This window comes from Barbatula barbatula (assembly GCF_947034865.1).
Source record: "Barbatula barbatula genome assembly, chromosome: 17".
In the NCBI taxonomy this organism is placed as follows: Eukaryota; Metazoa; Chordata; class Actinopteri; order Cypriniformes; family Nemacheilidae; genus Barbatula; species Barbatula barbatula.
In genome coordinates, this window is record NC_136780.1 from 5247120 (window position 1) to 5268795 (window position 21676).

The 21676-nt window shown below is 38.5% G+C and overlaps 4 protein-coding genes across 5 annotated transcripts in view; 3 read left to right on the forward strand and 1 right to left on the reverse strand.

Annotated features, from left to right (window-relative positions):
• Positions 1-14569, forward strand: part of phip (PHIP subunit of CUL4-Ring ligase complex) — a 28943-nt gene extending 14374 nt beyond the window's left edge. The window contains exons 14-39 of the mRNA XM_079477557.1: positions 187-343; positions 421-555; positions 1078-1206; positions 1502-1727; positions 1872-1991; positions 2623-2806; positions 2966-3071; positions 3402-3533; positions 4142-4233; positions 4344-4557; positions 5134-5247; positions 5376-5483; positions 5572-5696; positions 5780-5862; positions 5963-6074; positions 6521-6582; positions 7741-7896; positions 7980-8100; positions 8592-8717; positions 8849-8921; positions 9051-9119; positions 9239-9391; positions 9726-9878; positions 10182-10369; positions 10724-11115; positions 11224-14569. Of these exons, the coding sequence (XP_079333683.1) occupies positions 187-343; positions 421-555; positions 1078-1206; positions 1502-1727; positions 1872-1991; positions 2623-2806; positions 2966-3071; positions 3402-3533; positions 4142-4233; positions 4344-4557; positions 5134-5247; positions 5376-5483; positions 5572-5696; positions 5780-5862; positions 5963-6074; positions 6521-6582; positions 7741-7896; positions 7980-8100; positions 8592-8717; positions 8849-8921; positions 9051-9119; positions 9239-9391; positions 9726-9878; positions 10182-10369; positions 10724-11115; positions 11224-11906 (4213 nt within the window). The 3' untranslated portion in view covers positions 11907-14569. The remainder of the gene's footprint in view (positions 1-186; positions 344-420; positions 556-1077; positions 1207-1501; positions 1728-1871; positions 1992-2622; positions 2807-2965; positions 3072-3401; positions 3534-4141; positions 4234-4343; positions 4558-5133; positions 5248-5375; positions 5484-5571; positions 5697-5779; positions 5863-5962; positions 6075-6520; positions 6583-7740; positions 7897-7979; positions 8101-8591; positions 8718-8848; positions 8922-9050; positions 9120-9238; positions 9392-9725; positions 9879-10181; positions 10370-10723; positions 11116-11223) is intronic.
• Positions 14570-15151: 582 nt separating this feature from the next.
• LOC306906299 (uncharacterized protein) lies at positions 15152-18207 on the forward strand. The gene is made up of 8 exons (XM_079477574.1): positions 15152-15260; positions 15361-15408; positions 15609-15741; positions 16916-17005; positions 17086-17180; positions 17292-17455; positions 17565-17681; positions 17829-18207. Coding segments are annotated over exons 1-8 (744 nt in total). The 5' UTR covers positions 15152-15259; the 3' UTR covers positions 17925-18207.
• Positions 18072-20771, reverse strand: irak1bp1 (interleukin-1 receptor-associated kinase 1 binding protein 1). The gene is made up of 4 exons (XM_079477573.1): positions 20407-20771; positions 20134-20199; positions 19914-20044; positions 18072-19724 (listed from the first exon to the last, which is right to left on the reverse strand). The coding sequence occupies exons 1-4, from the start codon at positions 20698-20700 to the stop codon at positions 19466-19468; spliced, it is 750 nt and encodes a 249-aa protein (XP_079333699.1). The 5' UTR covers positions 20701-20771; the 3' UTR covers positions 18072-19465.
• LOC306906291 (uncharacterized protein) overlaps positions 18819-21676 on the forward strand; it is an 88146-nt gene continuing 85288 nt past the window's right edge. Inside the window, exon 1 of one of the 2 annotated variants that reach the window (XM_079477561.1) lies at positions 18819-18958. Coding sequence is in view for 1 of the 2 variants with exons in the window: in XM_079477560.1 (XP_079333686.1) it covers positions 18953-18958 (6 nt within the window). In the remaining variant the exon portion in view is untranslated. The remainder of the gene's footprint in view (positions 18959-21676) is intronic. The other variant, XM_079477560.1, reaches the window with a different exon arrangement.

Genomic DNA, 21676 nt, shown 5'->3' on the forward strand with positions numbered 1-21676 from the left:
CCAAAATTCTGTCTGTTATTTACTCGCCCTTCTGCCATTACAAAACTGTTTAGGTTTAATGTTTGTTTCAGATTGCTTGTGATTTTCCTGTCTTCTAATATACAAGTGTGCAACACGTTCCACTTGCTCTTTTAAAATAGGCTAGATGCAAAGAAAATGTACAGTGAGACCTTTTCTCTCTTTCAGCAAGTACAATCCTCCTCCCTTAGAGGACAAAGTGACCAAACTCAAGGTCACCATGGTGGCGTGGGATTGCCATGACAACAAAGTCATCACAGCTGCCAACAACCTGACGTTGAAAGTGTGGAACTCCTACACAGGACACCTCATTCATGTCCTGATGGTAAGAGTGTACAGATGTCAGCGGGTTGAATAAATGGCAGAGTCTGAAGAGTCATGTGATCATTTGTACTCTGACAGGGGCACGAGGACGAAGTGTTTGTGCTGGAGCCACATCCTTTTGATTCCAGAGTGCTGTTCTCTGCTGGGCATGATGGCAACGCCATTGTGTGGGATTTGGCAAGAGGAGTCAAAATACGTTCTTTCTTCAACATGGTAAGCAAAACAGATACAGGTGCACCAAAATTTTATATTGTAGAAATGTATATTTATTTTGTGTTTTGTGGTATGTATGACCAATACAGCTGTTTTTGTCTGGTATTTTATCGGAATAAAAGTTTATTGGTTAAAAACCCATATGGTAAAGCCTGTTTTTGGTGGAAATAAAGGCTACATTCTACTTTTGACTTTCTATTTATTTGAAACTTTGCATGCAAATGAAAACTTTTTCATATTCAAAAAATTATAAGTCTTAAAATGGTAACAGGTAACAAAAGGGTTCAATTTAAAAAATATAAATAAAACCATATGGGCCATATTATGTTATTTATTACAGGTTTGATCTAAACACATCCACGTAAATATGTACCCTCTTTTGTAAATTGCTTTATGTTTGAATTCCTCTGTTAGTTTGACCAGATACACGCCTCCCTGAAATGTGTTACTTATCAGCAATACCTTTGATTTATAGCTGCCTTACAAACTTTCTCTCTATATATTGTGTGTGTGTGTGTGTAGATCGAAGGTCAGGGTCACGGTGCAGTGTTTGACTGTAAATGTTCTCCAGACGGGCAGCACTTTGCTTGCACAGACTCACATGGTCACCTGCTCATCTTTGGCTTTGGGTCTAGCAGCAGATATGACAAGGTATCGAAGCGTACTTTTTACTGCATTCTATACATACAATAAACATTTGCAGAACACAAATGAAGATATTTTGAGGAACGTGGAAAACCAAACAACAATTAACCCCATTGATTTCCATTGTATGAACAAAAAGACACATTTCTCAAAATATCATCTTCATTTTGTGTTTCACAGAAGAAAGAGTCATGTTTACGACCACCTGAGGGGGATTAAATGATCACATAACTTTAAGGCTAACTATCCCTTTAAGTGTATATTTTATTTCTGAATCTATCTGTTTTGATCTGATCTCTAGATTGCAGATCAAATGTTCTTTCACACCGATTACCGGCCACTGATCCGTGATGCCCATAACTTCGTCCTGGACGAACAGACCCAGCAGGCACCCCACCTCATGCCCCCGCCCTTCCTAGTCGACGTGGACGGGAACCCTCACCCTCCGCGCTTCCAGAGGCTGGTTCTTGGCAGAGAGAACTGCAGAGAGGGACAACTCATTCCCCAGATGGGCCTCACGTCGTCGGGTAAGAGACGCTCACAAGCAAACCGACACTTAAATTAATAATTACCTTTCTGTTTACACTCACAACGTTTGCAAATACACCTACAATCTGTCACAGAGAATTGATGAAGTGTTTAAATGCGTTATCATGCTTTTTTTCTCATAGGACTGAATCAGGTAGTTAGTCAGCAGGCTGCAGAAGGTTCTAGTCCTCTTGATAGTATGATTCAGAGACTGCAGCAAGAGCAGGACCAGAGGCTGGGCTCTGACGCTAGATCCAACAGAGGTGATGCACATTTACTCTGTCAGAGGGTTTACTAGTTCAAAAGAAGGGTGGGGATGTATCAAAAATGTATTGAAAACAAGGCTGTGAATATCAGTGAAAAAATTCATTTTATTTTAAAATGTACCAATAAAAAAAAACCCAGATAATATTGAAAGTGATTAAACAGTGAATCAGTTTCCTTCTCTTTGTCTCTTCAAATGTGTAAAATGTGATAATATTGAACCAAAGACTACTGAAGTGCCTTGAAATGCACAGCTTTGTTCGATATTTTGATGTAATTTCACTGAAACAGAAAATTAGGGCGGGACATATGGAGTGGCTCCTCCACCTTTAAACTGGACAGTAGCATATACGTTACCTCTCAGCCTGGAATTTTATTGAATTAAAGATGCTAAAGTGCAAAATTGTGTCATAAAAATCGTTGATACATATTGGTGGAAGTGTGAGCATGAAGTCTTTAATATACAGTATACATTTTCTAAAAGTACATTTTGTCTATGTTGTCAAATGTAGTTTATAGATACATATTCACACTAAAAGCCAAAAACGTAAATTTGACTTCATGGTAATGAATTATTATAATACTGTTGACAATAGAAGTGATGATGTCATGATTGCTTTTTGTGTGTAGGATCAGTTGGTTCCCCCACAGAAGTCTCTTCTCCACCTAATGTGGGACTCAGACGCAGTGGTCAGATCGAAGGCGTTCGTCAGATGCACAGTAACGCCCCCCGGAGTGAGATCGCCACCGAGAGAGACCTGGTGGCCTGGAGCCGTAGGGTCCTCGTACCCGAACTATCACCAGCAATTGCCAGGTAAACCACACACACATTGCATGTTAAATATCTTTCCGGCTCACATGATAATATACACACAGGCTGTATTTGGCCAGTTTGGACGTTTAATGTAGTTTGGTCCAGACTGACGTTGAATAAGTGGTGCTGACACTCCTACGTGAATGTTTGTAAATGCAGTAAGCAGGAGATGTGGCGTACGGCTAAAGGAGAGGAGGAGATCAACGTCTACAGATCAGAAAGGAGGAGACGCAGCATACACAGCCAGTACCACAGAGAAAACCGGGTAAAACATACAGACAAACATACAGTTCCACTTGTTTTGTGGTTATGACGTTTTTGTGTAGTTGACATCGTACCCAAAAATTGGAAGATGTTTCAACCCTTTACTTTGCAAGTCATTCATTTACAAGCCATTGAAGAGATTGTGTAGTCTTGTGCTATTATGGTCTTCTGCTGTTTTGTAAACTCGGTCAAACTATATTAGTGCCAACATGCAATGAAATAATTCCCTTTGTCACTGTATTAATTAAAAGTGTTGTTGTTTTTTACCGTAAATGCAAGGTATTATACAGTAAATGCGATATGTGTACTGATATTTGTATATTTCATATAGCACGCTGTAGAAAATGCCATAGAGGAGGGGCGGCGTCACCAGGGCAACCAGCACAACTACCACACTCGCCTGGCGGTGGAGGAGACGAGTCGTCAGAGTGAACCCAACGAGGAGGAGCAAAGCGCATCAGAGGTGCTAACAGATGTACTGTCCCTTTAAGAAACTTTATTTTACTTTCTGTGATGGTAGTCTTTTTTTAACACCATTGTGTGTGAAGTCTTCCATCTGTAGTGTTAAAATCTCTGTTAGAAGTGAGACTTATAATGTGTATTGACTCCAAATCTTTAGGGTTCTGAATTAATAAGTAATATATTAAGATTATGTTGAAAAATATTTTACTTCTAGAGTAAAGGATTTCTTTATGCATGTGGCCATAAATTAAAAAAATAAGTGACCATTCCAAATTTTTATTCAGTTAACATTTCTGTCTAGTGTCTGTTGACTTTCAACTAAATCAAACCTCAGGCTTGACATAAAGTCAACCAACAGCAATGTGAAAAACTGACAGCATGACAAGACATATGAAAACCTTTATATAATTTTTCCTAAATGCATGTACAAATATAACTGTTGTATTGCTTAAAAGTGAATAAATCTGAATCTTTTATGTCATTTTTACCTGTTTTGTAGTCGTTGTCCTGGTCAAAATACTGATACATAATATTAGCAATAATATAAGAAAAATAAACAACATGTCTACTCCACTGCTGTAAACAGATGGTCTCTGCTGTTTTTTTTAGGGAGAGGCAGATCAAAGACCTCCGAGCAGAGAGTCGTCAGATGAGGAGAGACAAGAAAAAGAACCCTGGCCTGATGATAACAGCAGCTCCAGGTGAGTGAACGTGACCTTCAGACCTCACGCGACACACTGCCTTACATCTGAACTCCTGATACACGGTCACACATATATTCGGTCTCACATCTGAGCGTGTACATTTACAGCGACTACTCCAGTGATTACTCCGACTGGACGGCAGATGCCGGCATTAACCTCGAACCCCCCAAGAAGACCAGCGTGAAGAAAAAGAAGAAGAGTCCCAGCAGCTCAGAGGAGGATGGAGAGAAGAAGAAAGACTCCAAGAAGGACAGGAGGAAAGAAAAGCAAGACAAAGAGGGAGCGCTACCAAAGAAGAAGACGCCGAAGGAGAAGCGGAAGGTCAGTGTTTTTTTGGGCATAAATATAATAAGTGTATGTGCATACATGTATACATGTTTAGTATATGTAATTATATAGACCGTTTCAACGACAACAACATGAACAAACGTTGGCCCAAATTTTACTTCCGTTAGACCTCTGCAAAGAGTCAGCAACTGTTGAGTCATTTTATTTTAATTTAACTAAATTTTAATACAACTAAATATTAACATAAATGAAATATAAAAGATTATATTACAACCAAACACAGACCGGAAGTTAACTGCATGCCATGCGCATGTGTTCGAAGTTAACTGCATGCCATGCGCATGTGTTCGATGAAACCATCAAATATTGATAGCATTGTTTTTTCACATTATTTGATGGTTTTCACATTATTTGATTATTTAATATTATTTACAGTTTGAACATGTTTTTGGTCTAGTTAAATTAACTTTAGCCCTAATATTATAAAATATAACATTTTGAAAAATGTCAAATGAAAATCCCTCTCACCTTACAAATATCACTGTACTAGAGTTCTTTTAGTTAAAAAAGATTAGTTGTTTTCTCTGATTCTGTGCGTTAATTTTTTAGAGGATACCTGAACTCCAGGAACAGGGTTTGACATTAGAGGAATGGTTACCATCTCCTTGGATCACGGACACCATGCCACGAAGATGCCCTTTCACCCCACAGATGGGCGATGAGGTGAAAAACATTTGTTAGCACAGCAGTCTGCTTAAGCATATTTAATATGCAAAACATTTGTTTTAGGATGCTTTGTGGAATTATAAACATGTCTCTAATGTTAGACTGTTTGTTGTGTTCGTCAAAAGTTATATTATTTTCGTCAAGGCCATGAAGCTTACGTGGAGATGGCAAAGAAAAACAAGATCTTCAGTATAAATCCTAAAAAACAGCCCTGGCACAAGCTGGAGCTCAGGGTAATTCTTATTTCCAGTCATACGTTTTCAGGTTTGTCACAATGTGACTGCTCAATAAACATGAAGATAATGTGTTTATGTGCTATAGGAGCAGGAGCTGTTGAAAATCGTTGGCATTAAATATGAGGTTGGTTTGCCTACCCTGTGCTGTCTGAAGATGGCCTTCCTGGATCCAGACACCGGCAGATTAACGGGCGGCTCTTTCTCCATGAAGTGAGTCACGATGACCTATTCATGATGGTCCTTCAGTAGCTTTTAACCCGCCACTCACCGACTCATCTCTATTTCTGACTCAGATACCATGACATGCCTGACGTCATTGATTTCCTGGTACTCCGTCAGCAGTTCGATAACGCAAGACAGAGGAACTGGATGATAGGTCAGTGTGTGATGTTTATTTGTTTTTGTGTAAATGTGTTGTCTCTTTATGACAGGGTATGTGTTATTGTGTCTCACTGTAAATGGATCTTTCTTATAAGGTGATCGTTTCCGGGCGGTGATAGATGACGCCTGGTGGTTCGGTACGATCGAGAGTCAGGAGCCTTTTCAAGTCGAATATCCAGACTCTCTGTTCCAATGCTACAACGTCTGGTAAGTTCATGACACGCTTATAGAAAATAATTCAATTATTGTTGAAGCCACAAGCAATAAGCAGAATTTGTCTATATCAACCACGTATATTTAAAGTCAAATATATTGTGATGTTATATAGACTGTGATTTTATTGGTTAGAGCAGCAGTTTAGTTTCATCGAAGACAGAAAAAATGACTTTGTCATGACTGATTAGGCAAGAACATTGGTTGTATTTAAAATCGAATGTTTGTAGTAATTACGTTGTATTAAGTAAATTAACAAAATGGTGAATTGAATAAACAATTCAAGTTGTTCCAGCTGTAATGGCTGTTTAACTTTACAGCCTCTTTGGCTGTTAAGTTTGAAGGGTTTAAATCGAGAAGTTGAAGGGAATCTTGTGTTATATGTATGAGATGTATTACCGGTAACGGTAGATGACTTCATATGTTTTATGCAATTACAGTTGGGATAATGGGGACACGGAAAAAATGAGCCCATGGGATATGGAGGTGATTCCCAATGAAGGTTTGTGTTCCTCTTACTGTCACTCACTCAAGTGAGGGGTCCAGAAGTTTTAGCTTCATGAGGGATTGGATATCATGAGATCATATCATGAGTTTTGGTTTTGCTTGCATTAGTGATTTTTAGATGTTTCAAGGAAAAACATTTTAAATCATTAAAAGTCCTGATTCATGTTTGGAAATTATGAATCTTGATTGAATGATTCAATTTTTTTTCATTGAAAATCATATGATCAACATAACATTTTAAGTAAAAGTTTGTATTATTTGGTGTGTCGTTCTTTCGATTATGAGGATGTTTTCTGTAAAATTAACATCATAAACTATTTCACAATTAAAATTAAATTACATTATAGACCTCTTTAGAAGATGAAACAATGCTGTTTCAATGCTGATCCGAAATAACTTCTTTCAGTTCTTAAATACTGCACAAACATTTTAACAAAATACAACCAACAGAATATTTATAACCGATTTAAAATGTTATAGACCGTTTCAGCGGAGGCCCGCATGCATGCCTGACTCACAGTTTAACTGTGTAATCATTTAATCAAATGAAGGATTTGTTCAATTTTGTTGTATGTTCATTTTATGAAATTAACCTGTATTGGGTCCTGTATTTGATTGCATTTAAACAAACCGTATGGGACATTGACATCTAGTGGTTGAGCTTGGTATCGCTGTCTTAATACAAAATATTGGAGAGACAAGTTAAGCCAAGTAACGCTTCTTCTCGGTTTATTTTGATTGTTATCAGAAATAATCTACAGGGAGTCAATTGTTTGTAAATGTTTACCGGAAGTTAGGTTGGGATCACAAAAGAGCACAATCGCAGTAACGTTTGTTTATGTTGTTAAGATGAAACCATCTAAATGTAAGATAAAAAAAATACTAATAATAAATGAATAAAAGTGCACCGGAAGTGCTTCTGGGCTATGTTTACATCTTGCAAAGGGGTATATAAATCTCACATTGTGCTGGGGTGTATTAAACACGATCATCATCATTGTTAGCACATTTTAGCAGTACAAAACAGCTCAGATTTCTTGCAGAGCACTCGCATGTACACACACATGCTCAAACATGTTAGTTGTTATGGTAACTATCAAAGTGTTCTTTAGTCCATATGGTATTGTTTTAACCGCTCTCTCTCTCTGTGTAGCAGTGTTTCCAGATGAATTGGGTCTAAGTGTTCCTCTAACTGAAGAAGAGCAGAAGTCATTACTGTACAAGCCCCTTGAAGGAGAGTGGGGCTCACGTACGCGTGATGAAGAATGTGAACGCATCATCAGAGGCATCAACCAGCTTTGCACTTTGGGTGTGGCATAAACTACTGTAGCAAACATGCTGACTGTATTCTTTGATGATATTGTTGTAACAGGGGTTCTGTTGCTCCTCCAGATGTGGCTGCACCGTTTGAATTGCCCGTCGACCTGCAGGCATATCCAACATACTGCACTGTGGTTGCTTACGTCACAGATCTGAGCACCATACGACATAGACTGGAAAACCGTTTTTACAGGTCAGCTTGTGCACACGCATTCAGACATGAAGTAGAACATTTATAAACACTTATAGTAGGAATGAGGAGATTTTAGTGGCATCTAGTGGTAAGGTTGCGAATTGCAACCAATGGATCTCTCCACCACTCTCTTTCGAAACACTGCAGTGGGTGCTCAGAACTTAGATGTTGTTGCATTTCCGCTCCTTTGCCAAATGAGAATAACATATTTTTAGAACCACGCTCTGTAGAGCAGTTTGCCGTGTATGGCTACTGTAGAAACAACATGGTGAATTTCATGCAAGGGGGCCCGCCGTGTATGTAGATAGAAAAGGAAACGCTTTATTATATAAGGTCTTTATACACCTCTGAAGACATAGTTATGTATATTCAATTGCAGTTCTGTCGATAGATCCTCCTAAAAACTACACACTGGACCTTTAATATATTTCAGTCCGTAAATAAACTTCAACACATAATGTATATTAACCCCGCTAATTATCTCTTCCTAGGCGAATGTCGTCACTGATGTGGGAGGTACGTTACATCGAACACAACGCTCAAACCTTCAATGAACCTGGCGCGTTCATTGTCCGAACTGCCAAATTCGTGTCAGATCTATTGCTGCAATTTATCAAGTAAGTCTTGACTGTCTAAGCATTACAAAGAAACTTGACACAAATAAACTCGATATTGCCTTGAAATTGCCGATCTGGATATATTATTTTCTAATAACTCCTGCTTGACTGCCTTTTCTGATGTTCCGCAGGGACCAAAGTTGTACAGACATTATTCCGCTTCATAACAGTATGAAGAAAAACACTTTCTCAGATTCAAGTGATGTAAGTGTCATTGATACACACTCATTGGACACATACTTGCATTATCAAATATGAATGAGAATTGCACAGAGAGGTGTGCATAACCAGCCATGCTTAATATTCCTAATTTTACTTTTTATGATACCACAGGATGAAGATGAAGATGAAGATGAGGATGAGGAGCATGAGGCACCTTGTACGTCTACCCGCAATAAGAAGGTATGACTTAAAACTTGTCATTGTCTTGTCATTGGTTGTGCATGGAAGGCAGTGCCATAAACACATCATAGCTAAATGATGTAACACCTGGCTAATAGGGAGTTTTTGCTATGTTGTAGAGCCAGCAACAGCCCATTCTGAGGAGTCTGCGGAGTAAGCCGTCCTCAGACCCGCAGGCCTGGAGGGGGCGCTGTAGAGAACTGCTGGAGCTCATCTTTCAGTGTGAAGATTCAGAGCCTTTCAGACAACCTGTGGATCTGGAAGAGTATCCGGTAACATAGACACACAAACAAACACACAATAAAATAAATAAACAATTGTAGTTTTCATGTGCAGCATCAGGTGGAAATTGTCAGGGCAGGGCTCTTAAGTCAACATTTTTTACTATACGAATTCTATAAGATAAATTCATATATAATATCTGTAGTATTAACACAATGGCTTTTAATATGGTTATTTTAATAACTGGTATATTGTGAAATCCCTAAACTGTAGATTTCACTTATGTCTGAAGTTATCTTTACTTTGGACCAACTTTAGTTTTTTAGTTTGTTGTTATATTACTTAAACCTTTCTGCTTTTAAGCTATTTTTATATCTCTCTCAGGACTACTTAGACATTGTGGACACTCCTATGGACTTTGAAACAGTTTTGAACCGCCTGTTAGCGGGAGAGTATGACACACCCATGGATATTTGTATAGATGTACGTCTCATCTTCAGCAACTCCAAAGCTTACACACCCAGCAAAAAGTCCAGGGTATGAAATCTCCTCATTTTAAAATCTTTCTCGTTCCATGTTGCATTATGATCCTATTTTTTAACGTTGGTTAATTTAGTCCATTTAATAATATTCCTGTAACTTAACATGTATTGCATGGTCGCTAGCAATGCCAAGGTCATGGATTTGATTCCCAGATATCACAGATGCTGAAAATTGTATTTCTTACATTCACCACTGCATAAGCCACTTTGTTTAAAAACATCCACCAAATGCAAACATGAATATGTGATCATTGTCTGTTTTTTGTTTGCTTGTGTGTGTGTGCCCTTGTGTATTCAGATCTATAGCATGAGTCTGCGGTTATCCGCTCTGTTTGAAGAGCATATCGGTTCAATCTTGACTGAATTTAAAGCTGCTCAAAGTCTCCACACCGAGCGATTCACTCGACAGCGCCTGCACACGAAGCGATTGACCAGACAGTCTGTGAAGAGGAGGAGGAGCTCATCTCCTTCAAGTTCCGCATCTAGGTACAGATCGTATCTGATTGGTTGTTTCAATCTATTGGGCTTTAGGATTGGTCATTATTCCTGTATCATATATAGATTTTTCTTATTTGAGAAAACATTACGTGACAAATATATGTGACTGCTTATATATAACTTGTACAATGTGAGTAAAAAAAATATTTCTATTATGCTATACAACCAATAAAGGATATTTGAGCAACTGCTCAGCAATGTCCGAGTAACCACCCACTGCACCTTAATATTTTGTCAGGACGGGTTTTGCACATGCATTCTTTCACATTTTCTTCAGAAATGAATGATATGTGATTTTAATTTAGTTTCCACATTTGGATTTTCCTTTTTTCTGATTTGCAGTCCGGAAAGGAAGAGGCGGGTCTCTTCCCGTGTTCTGCCTCAATCTGACAATGCCAGTCCTCCCGCTCCCGCTGGACCGTCGCGACTTCCATCATTACGACAAACGCTTCCGCAAATCAATGGAAAGGCAGAGACCCCTGTTGCCCCTGGACGGACACGTAGCTCAGCCCGTTTCGGACCCCAAGTCACAGAACCCCCAGCTGCGCAGTCAGCTCCTCCTCCCCCCACCCACAGCAAAGCAACAGAGCCCTCGTCTAGAGTTCTGCGTACTCAAAACTCTCACTCCATTAATGCCTCCAGAGACCCCGAGACCACTGCCACCTCCCACAGCAATGAGGGCGGAACCAGAGAGTCACGGAGGAAGCTTCGGACTCCTGTTAAACTCGCATCAGGTATGTCTGCACAGTTCTGCTCCAAACCTTCATGGGTTTGGTTCACGGTCTCACAAAATGTAAATCATTGATCTGTACTCAGTATATTTTGTGTACTCTCTTTTGTAGGTCCAGTTGATCACAGCCCTCCTCAGATCAGTCTGCATCTAAATGGCCACACGAGTCAAGGGACTATGGGAGTAGTAAGAAGGGGTCGTGGTAGACCCCGACTAGATGCAGAAATAAGGACCGAGGTAGAGCCAACCCCCTTACCCCAACCCTCTGGCAAAAAGAGAGGGAGGAAAAGTAAGAAAGAGCTTGAGGCCCTACACAGAAACTCCTCCCATGAGGAGGAGCTTGCTCAGTCTACTGGTGATGAGGGCGGGGCTTCGTCTACAGCCCTGGACAGTAGCCTTTCTGATTCGGGTGTAGTAACTCCTGAGCACCCAAGACCGCGAGGAAGACCACGACTGAACAAAACAACAGAGCCATCCCCAGAAACTCCAGCTCCGTCAAGCCCAAAAACACTTCGGAGGAGCAGTCGACGAGGCCACGAAGAGGCCACACCTCCTTCCCCGGGCCCCGCATTGAGGCAGGAGCCAGACATTTACTCGGGGGATGAAAGTAGCTCGAAAGGGCCAATGAGAACGCGTAACCAGGGCCGAAGGACAGCATTCTATAACGAGGAAGACTCTGAGGAAGACCAGAGACAGCTTTTGTTTGAGGATGCCTCCATTACGTTTGGCACGTCGAGCAAGGGAAGAGTCCGCAAGCTCACCGAAAAGGCCAAAGCCAACCTCATTGGCTGGTAATGATGCCAACTTTGCATGTCCTTTGTGACATAACCCCTTATTCCCGCCCCACTGTTACATCACATTGGGGAGGGGAATCATTCCTGCTGCTATTAGACTGTCGTGATTATCTGAATCTTTGATTTGGACTCTATATCGATTCTTAGGTTTTGAATCATTGACTTTTAGGGTGACTTTACAGGGCATTTTCTGTCCTTGAAAGGGTCACTGCCCCTTATCAAAGCCCCCCACACCTTTTACATTTCTTTCACAGAAAAATCACAAATGCAGTTAAATACTGATTTTCATATGCACTATTTGAATGCCAGTGAAGAAAGTTACGTAGACAGTCTTATACAAATCCAAATACCTGATTCATCTCTCAAGAAAGCACTTATTTGAGAGTGGTTGAGTGTATATATGTGTGTGTGTGTGTGTGAAAAATTTAGCTTGTACTCTGTTTTGTCTCCTTTACTGTTAATTTTATGCATTGTTTTTACACGGATGTTGCTAAGAGCAACAAATCAAACACTTCTTCAAAAAAATCTATTTTTACCAGAATGTTCTGAGTGATTGTGTAAGTGGCTGTGGAGCGATAGTGGAGTGCAGAGAGAAGGACCACATGAGATGCTTTCTTCTGTTTCGTCTATCAATGTCTTTCTCTGCAAGTTAAAAAAACAGATCAGTGGCAGTGATGATACTCGCATGTTTTTATATAATTAGCAATACCTTGTGCCTTTTCATACTTTCAATACATCATGGTTCCTTTACTCCCAGTGTGTGCGTGCGTTCAGTACAAATGTGTGTAATTGATCTGTTGCTGGGGTAGAGATTAGTGAACAGTATATCTTCCCATGAGTTCATGCCATTTGCAGTTTTTGAAGCATGTAATAATAGTGACATCTTCACTCTGCGCCCATTATACAGACATTATACTACCACAATGCACTGGGATCCCACATATATGTATCAAGACTCAAAAAGTGTTTGGACGCTTTTTAAATGTAATTTTTTTAAAGGTGTTTTCTCTGAACTTGGCTTTTGGTCCCGAGATTATCGTACACAGATTTTATGTGATTTATGTGTAGTTATTGATAGCAGTGTATAGTTCATTCAGAAATGGTTAGGGTTAGGGTTAATTTCAAAAGCCATGATACAGAACATTTTTACGTTAGCATTTTTAGTTCGTGTTGGATTATGATTGAATAGAAACGTGCCCAAATTTGATTTGTGTTTATTGTTTTCTGACAGACATTTTCATATCCATAATGTGAACATATGTAACTAGTACATTATTGTGAGGTATTCTATATTGCAGTAAGCATACTATAATATATCAACCCATGTTCTGCCAAGTGTGACAACCAAAAAGTGTCCAAATACTTTCCGAGCCCATGATGCACTCCTAAAAACCACTATTAATAGATTTGTGACTCCGCCTGTGAAAACCAAAGCTTTTGTGATTTAAAATTATCCTACATAATGTAAAGCACATTTTGTATTAATATAATCTTTGAAAAGATTGAAATCGTAGTGAAATGAATGGTTAACATGTAAAATGTTATCTTGCAGTTAGATTATGAGACTTCAGCATGGTTTTCACAAGCCGGGTCACGTTTTAATACGTGTATAGAAAACTGCATGGCCTAATTGTTTCAATACTTTACCTGTAGTTTCATTTCGCCATAGAACAGGCCTCTTTCTCTGTAATTTTGTTAAATCGTTGAATTACTGTAGAACTGCACATTTCGTCAGAAAGAGGACTGATCACATTGAAACACTGTGTTGGATATTTTCTGTTCTCTTAAGAAGAACAGTTTCATCTAATGCATTGACGGGGCAGCGAATGACAGAAGAGGCAGTATGCATGTCGTATTCTGTGTTTTGAATGTGCCTTGACTTTTTGTGTGTACGTACATGTGTAAGCAAAGAGAAGATGTTTGGTATTGTGTCCCACTTCTATGTCCAGACCCCATATATAAATATGAAAATACATATATCATATAGTCTCTTTTTATAAGGGATGTGGCTAGCTGGATGACATTCAGCCGAGTTTGTTGCTATTTGAAAAGTTTTTACATATTCTCAGAAGTTGTGGTCTGGGTCATTCATATATTTACAGTGAACAGAATTAATCCAGGCCATTGCTTTAAACTGGTTCATGAACCAAAGCCTATTGAATGTGTGCGATTGGGGTGTTGAAGTATGTGGCTGTGAATATATGCAGTGAATGCATGTCTGTGTGGTTTTAAATACTGTATGTGTGTGTTCATGAACATGCCCCATTCAGCTAGTGTTTATAATCTGTTGCTACATGAAAACTATTATCAGATTCATGACCCCTCTGGTATTACCATACTGAACAGGAAGTCTGACAGACATTTATGGATAATAAAAAGATGTTGGACGGGCTTTTAAAAAGGAGATCAAATATGGATGCATGTTAGTACATTCTCTGGTCTTTTTAAATCTGAAGGTACGGTCACGTCGTGGGGTCAGGGTCTTGTTTTACCTTCTGCGGTCTTGTATCCTCAGACTGCGAGAGGTCTTTCTATGTTAGTTTGTATACTTTTATATAAAGGAAAGTGTAAATAAAAACGTTAAATAGTATGTGTGTGTAGGGTGTACTGCTGTCACATTAGTTCATACTGATATTTTAAGGAAATAAACTTGTGTTTGCACATATTGCCTTGTCCTTTTTAAATACATTGTTTTGATTCCTTTGTTTTTTTATTTAGGTGAACATTGACCTCTTGTGTTTTCCAATTTGAAACTAGATATTTATTTTCAATCAATTTGCAGGTGACTAGGTCAATCTCAACGAAACATGAGACTTAAATTACCGTCACCGTTTGGTTATAATAAACAATTTCTTGTAGAACAGCGCCATCTTTTGTTTGTAAGTTGGAACTGCGTGTTGCCAAAAATATAAAGTTCAGCGAATCATGCTGACAAAAAACAAAACAAATTTGAATGGTTTCCATTATAAATCTCATTATGAATTACTATTACGAAGAAAATCTGTTTGCTGATAAATGATTTTTCAGTGAGTGAAGTTCAGGAGGGAACACTTCAAATGTAAAGGTTTTCCATCGTATCCACGTTATGGCCTCCAAACGCGTTAATACATAAGTATAACGTAAGTAGGATTACTGCATATACAGTTCCATTAGAATATATGAGATGGCCATGATTTTAGCAGAAACTTATAGTCTTAATGGAAAGAAAACGTAAACAAACAAATTGCGTGTTGCGTCCGCTCCTGACGTGGCTGCACTAGACGCGCGCAGAACTACTCTCGTGGGGCACCGCTATTGGACGCGCGCAGTCTTGTTGAACTTGGAGGCGCAGGTGCCAAACCGAAACTGCACGCAAGTATGTAAATATAACACACAAGCCTTTCAAGACCATGCTTTCGCCTTAACGAGCCTTATTTGAGTTTTTTGTTAAATTAAAACAATAACCCTGACGATAGTGTTTTCAGAGAAAGTTTACTCACAGAACGTCTCATCTGTTGCAGAAGGTAAGATACAAAGAGACATTCAAGCGTGCACATGAGTTTATTACATGTTTCCTCAATTGCGGTGTTGTTTTAGGTTGCTTGTATGCTTCGTGTAGGCTTACTGTTACAACTTGTAGTAACCTCTTAAATTGTGTCCTGGATGACATCTTAACCATTTTTACGTTATAATGAATTTACCTTGTAATGTTGTTATTGGACAGGTAAAGTGATGCCTCAAATTACGTCAGCTGTCATCATACAGTTAACTCTTCTTCTGTCAGCGCTACCTGCGCAGTATCTCATTTCCAGATGGACAAGCGGCAATGCTGTGCAACGCAACCAAGCCACTCAGAGGTACACACACAAGTTTGTTTTGGTATATTCGTGGGGTCTACATACTGACCTAGTGGTTTTTTTCTAGATCATAACCACACCCCTAAATCTAACCCTCATAGAGAACTTGAGATAATTTAGAGTGCTTGTAAATCAGTTTCCCTCACTTGGACCCGTGGAGCTGTTTACGTATAGGAGAACCGGATCTCTTAACCAGAAGTCTTTCAGTTACGTCACATTGTTTTGTTGATTTTTGTGCAAAATGTTTTGTCACTTGAGAATTGATAAATATTAGCTGAATCAACAAATAATCAAGGTTAGAAAAATGAAAATTTTGAAAAGAGATTACAGTCAGGTCATAAAGACTACAGAGACTGTCATAAACAGTGACCGCCAGTGATGATGACATTGCCAGTGACAATGTCATAAAGACTGCCAGTGATGATGTCATGAAGGCAGTAATCATGTCATAAATAATCAAGGTTAGATTTTTTTTAAAGAGATTCCAGTTAGGTCATAAAGGCTGCCGGTGCCAGTTATGATGTCATAAATACTGCCAGTGATGATGTCATAAAGGCTGCCAGTGACAATGTCATAAAGACTGCCAGTGATGATGTCATGAAGGCAGTAATCATGTCATAAATAATCAAGGTTAGAAAAAAATTGTAAAGAGATTCCAGTTAGGTCATAAAGGCTGCCAGTGCAAGTGAGAATGTTATAAAGACTGCCAGTGCCAGTTATGATGTCATAAATACTGCTAGTGATGATGTCATAAAGGCTGCCAGTGACAATGTCATAAAGACTGCCAGTGCATGAGTGACTGATGTCACAGTAACTATGTCATATGATGATAATGTGAAAACAGTGTGAAAAAGGGTTTTACACATCCTGCTAGATATCTAGCATTATCTTGAAAATCATCAAGTTCCTAAAAACCAATGAGCTGGAGACTACCCTCTCCTTCTCAACTATGCACATTTCCAGTTAATACATTTGTTTAAGTACTTTAAATTGTTGTAAAAGTGTAAACCTTTAGGTATTTTTGGTCAGTGCACACCACTGTCAGGAGGTATCCATTTGGCATGCTTTTGTATATTAGGTATAGCAAGTCACACTATAGGACACTGTTGTCACAGCTTCAAAGTTAATCTGCACATTGCATTTTTTTGGAATTATATATTTACTCCTTATTTAGAATTCTAGACACATGGGAGATCATGAGAAAAAACTACTTAAACACTGCCGCTTGGGTTGACTGGCTAAATTCCTGGATTCCTAAACTACCGTAAGTGTGCACAAACATCTATTTTTGCAATCATACTAGATCATTCAGACCATCATTATTCTTTCAATGTTGCACAAAAGATACTTTGAAGAGGAAGTTGATCCACGGCAATTAATGGAAGACGCTCTCACAATTGAGCTATTAATGCATGACAATGAGCATGGGTATTTCGCAGGTACTATGTTTAATAATTCTATGGTATTTCAATTTAATAGATTTTTGTAAAATATCAGAAATCAGTAACAATAAATGATTTTGTTTTGCTAAACAAAATATCTGTGATTAGTCTCAAAGGAACCGCGAAGTCCCAGGCCATCATATGTGCTGCACCGTGTGGGTCAAGTTGTCATAGAAAAGCAAAATGGAATGATGGGGGTGATATTGGGCTGGGATGAAGGACTCCAAGCTCCCCCAGAGTGGATTAAGAGAAAGAAATACACAGACTCAGAGGTACAGACGCACATGAGCCGTATTGCAACATTAAATGTTCAAAAATCATAATCTAGAATGACAGCAACAGTAGAAAAGGTAAAAGCTGAATGTCTATTTGTGTGTGTAGTTAGGGAGAGCCTTGGACACTCCTCATTACAGAATTATGTTCAGTGGACCGGATTCTTCATCTATACTGATCGGATACGTTCCACAGTATAACATACAGCTCATTCAAGGCTTTAAGGTGAAATACTTGACTTGACTAATACTAGTCATTTTACTTAAAACCTGTAACTTAAGTTTTAAACGTTGGATCTTTAGACACCCTACTAATCCGTTCTGTATTTATTTGTGTGTTTGTGTCTTGGATGTACGATTATTTGTCCCACAGCCGGATATTCCTACTCTAGAACAATATTTTTCACACTTCGATGGGGAAAGGTTTGTTATGGAGGAGTGGTTAGAAGAGATATACCCTCATGACTGAATGAGCAACAAGTTTTTAAAAGGAATCTGCACTTGGAAACATAAACTCTTCTACCATTCATTTTCATCATTGTCACTTTTGTCAGGGCAATGCTGTTAAAATATGTCATCAGAAGATCACAATACATGAAGACTGACTTGGAAATGTAAGATAAATTACTTGATGTAGCCTATTTATTTTGATGAGCACAACAGAATGACTATTTCTGTTCGGTTTATGGTGTAAAACAACAGTATTGATAAAATATCAACAGTGTTTAAATTAAAAACGTACATAAACATTTCTCATTGGAGTGTAATTTATATAGATTAAATATTTTTTATTTCATAGTCCCATAATGCATTGTAAACCTGATTCTAATATGGTCAGACACTGCTCGAATTATTTTGCTATATTGATGATTGTTGAACTCAAGAAATGAACCAGCTGAATGACGCGCGCGATCATCGCGTGCTCTGGTGCAGGAAGCGTGTTTTGCTTAAAGCGGCAGTATTTTTGGAGCGACATCTTATTACTCTTAATCTTCTTTTAGCTGCAGGTGGTTGTGGTTATTTTGCAATGTATGTGTTTCACTTTGCGTTTAGTTGGTTCTTACTTGGAGGGCTGTAAAATGTCGTTTGGGGCTTCACAAAGTTTCAGTCAAAGGTAAACTTATGCTGTAGAAAGTCAACCATTTTTTAGGATTTTAGATAAGAAAAAAAATTACTTGCAACACGTACCTTTCCAATGATATATTAAGGCTTAAAATGTATTACTTGTCGGCTTGTAAGAATGAGCATTCTGAAATCAAGCACATGCTGGACTAATATGCCCTGTTCACGTGACGTCACGCATCTTCCGTTCTGCCGCGAAGCAGTGTATCGTTACTTCCGCTAGGGCCTCAGATCGGAGTTTCCCCAAATCCTTTGCACAGCTGCCACAAATACGTCTAGATAATGTACAACGTCTTGCCAGCAATTTTTCGCTTAAGACAAGATAAAAGCTAGATAAAGGATACATTTTCTTCGTTGAACAGTACCTGTTTGATTATGAAGGTAAGTGTTTTTTCTTTTTGTGTTAGCCAAGGTGCTAGGATAAGAACTTGAATACGTGTTCTTTTTAAAAAAATTCACTGTTGTTAAATTTCGGAGTGACGGCAAAACGGAAGTTCTTCTTGTTGTGTGATGCAAGACGCATGTAATGATACACCGCTTTGCGAAAAGACGGAAGTTAAGTTAAATCATTGTGAAAAGGGCCTATTAGACAAATTAGTGGAAGTTTGGAATCCTGGACTATTCGGTTTTATTGAAAGTTCCCCTGTAACTACTACATCAATTTGTGGTATATCTTGGTATTTCAAATCAACTTATTTGTTTTAGTACCTTGAGAAACTTTTGAGTTTGTTTGATTGTTACATTGTTCAACCAACAAGAGTTTGTTGAGTTGTTTTTGCGGTTGTTTTAGATTATTCATCGCTCCACCAAAGATGTGTGAGTTTACACAGGATAACCCAGTTTACTTACACATTAACGTTGACAAAGCATTTTAGAAAATACAAAATGTTACAGCTTTCTTCTGTTTCTGTCCTTTGGTCGTAATTCAAAAGTCACAAACACACGTGAAGATGCTGAGAATAGTGTGATTCCAGCTTTCTGATATAGCGTTAGCGGAGTCCCAGTAACATCATCTTGGCTATTTGTCCATTCTCGTGATTCCTCCTCTCGTACAAGCAGTGGTCGTCCCAGAGCTTGTCCCAGAATGCAACACGCCTCGCTGGCTTTGAGCCGGGCGTTGTCCACAGCTTGCAAACACACTCGCCGCCTGCAAAAAATACCATAAAAATACATTGGTTTCATTACAGGCCTAAACGTTTGTTTGCAAATGACAAAGCTGTGATCAGGCTTTTTACACAAAAACCGACATAGTGGGTGTAATGTTATGCAGGAAAAGGTAGCAAAGACATTGTAGTAAACCATATACATCTGCAAATGTGTGTGCTGGTAAACTTACCTTAACAGATTGAGGCTTTCAGTGCTGTGTGTGTAGTGGGGGTTACCAACATTCACACTTTTGTCAAGTTTTTCAATAAAAACTGAGCGCACATCTTCCATGGTCTCAAAGTTTGAAAACACCACATGCACCTACACATGAATGTTAAGAAAAGTAAACCAGGATAACATAAACCTGACTTTAATAGGAGGATTAAATACATACAATTTATCCATCTCACCTCAGCCTGCATGTGGAAGGAATCTTCCTCTCTTTGCAAATGCTTGGCTACGGTGATGTTTTCTTCCTGTTCAGAAGATTACATTGCGCTAAAAAGATTAAATCTCCCTATTCCTCAAGAAGTCACAATTTTAAAGCAGACAGAAGAATAGAGACAGATTTACGATAAACGGCAACAGAAAGACCATATGCTCATGCAGAAAAGTTAGCCACACTCATAGACTCATCAGCCCAAAAATGAAAATATCAATTAAAGAAAAATTATGATTCTCACCTTAACATCAGCCTGTCTAACAGTCTGTAGGATATAATCCAGTCTCCGGGAAACGCTGTTAGTCACATCGTTAACATTTTCTTTACTGTTGTTGACGGTGATGACAACGGTAGCCCTGTCCGGCAGACAGGATAACTCCGCAGAGCCCGTGACCTGAACAACTCTTGCGTTGCTTTGAGGATGCAAGGAGTTTTGGTTAGTGGCGCGGTGAAATATTGATTCGTTCCCGTGTCCGTTGACATCATCAGCAGTGGGTAAAGGGGTAGCGAAGACACGAGACGGGCTGTGCGCCATGTTAATAAACCACCGAGATGCTATGGCAACGTATGCACCAGTGCATGCTGGGGAATGTTGTTTTAGCTGCTTTCGATGGCGTCACAGAAATGCGACCGTGATTTTAACGAATTTAACAAGACGGATTTTTTATTTAGAAAGTAATTTTTTTATCTGGAAATTATTAAGAGCAAAGTATTTGACCTTAATAACAATATGAATAGCTATTGAGAATTAGCAATAAAACTAAGTAATTAAAACACTCAAAAAATAAATAATAAATCAGTAATTAGAAATAAAATAAAACAAAAATTTGATGCATCTTTTAAATTTGTAATGTTTACTAGAATTGTTTTCTAGAAATGCGAGACCTGTTTTAAAACCATTCCAAGCGGCTTCTTGACAGAAGAGGGCAGCAGAGAACAACTAACTAAAAGTTTGCATTTTGTGTGACAGCATACACCAATAAGTCCTAATTTTGTAACTTTTATTCATTATTTTTATCATCTTAAATCAGTACACTAATTTTTTGTGACGCTGACTCGCTAAGCAAAGTCAGTGTTGCTATTTGTTTGTATATTTGTATACCTTTTAATAATTTACCTACATTTAGGTAATAAAACCATTATGCACATTTTGTTTATAAACTTTTTTTAAATTAAGATTTTATTTATTTTAATTTTGCATTATTATGCACATAATATATAAACTTTTTAAAGGTATTGTTAAAGTTCCAACTAACAGTAATGGTAAACAGTAAGCTGTTGTTATTACATCATGTTCTTATTGTTTAATTCTAATGACTGAAAATTGGAACTCTAGCTTATTGATATATTTTTGATGCATGATACATTCGCATAATTGAAAAAAAATGTTTTTTGCATTCTATTATTATATTATGTAAAATAGCAAAAGTCAAAGACAGGCTACAAGGCCATGACTGTTTGTTTGCATTACTCTCTGCATCAAACTGCGAAACCCTCTCTCTGCGAATCTT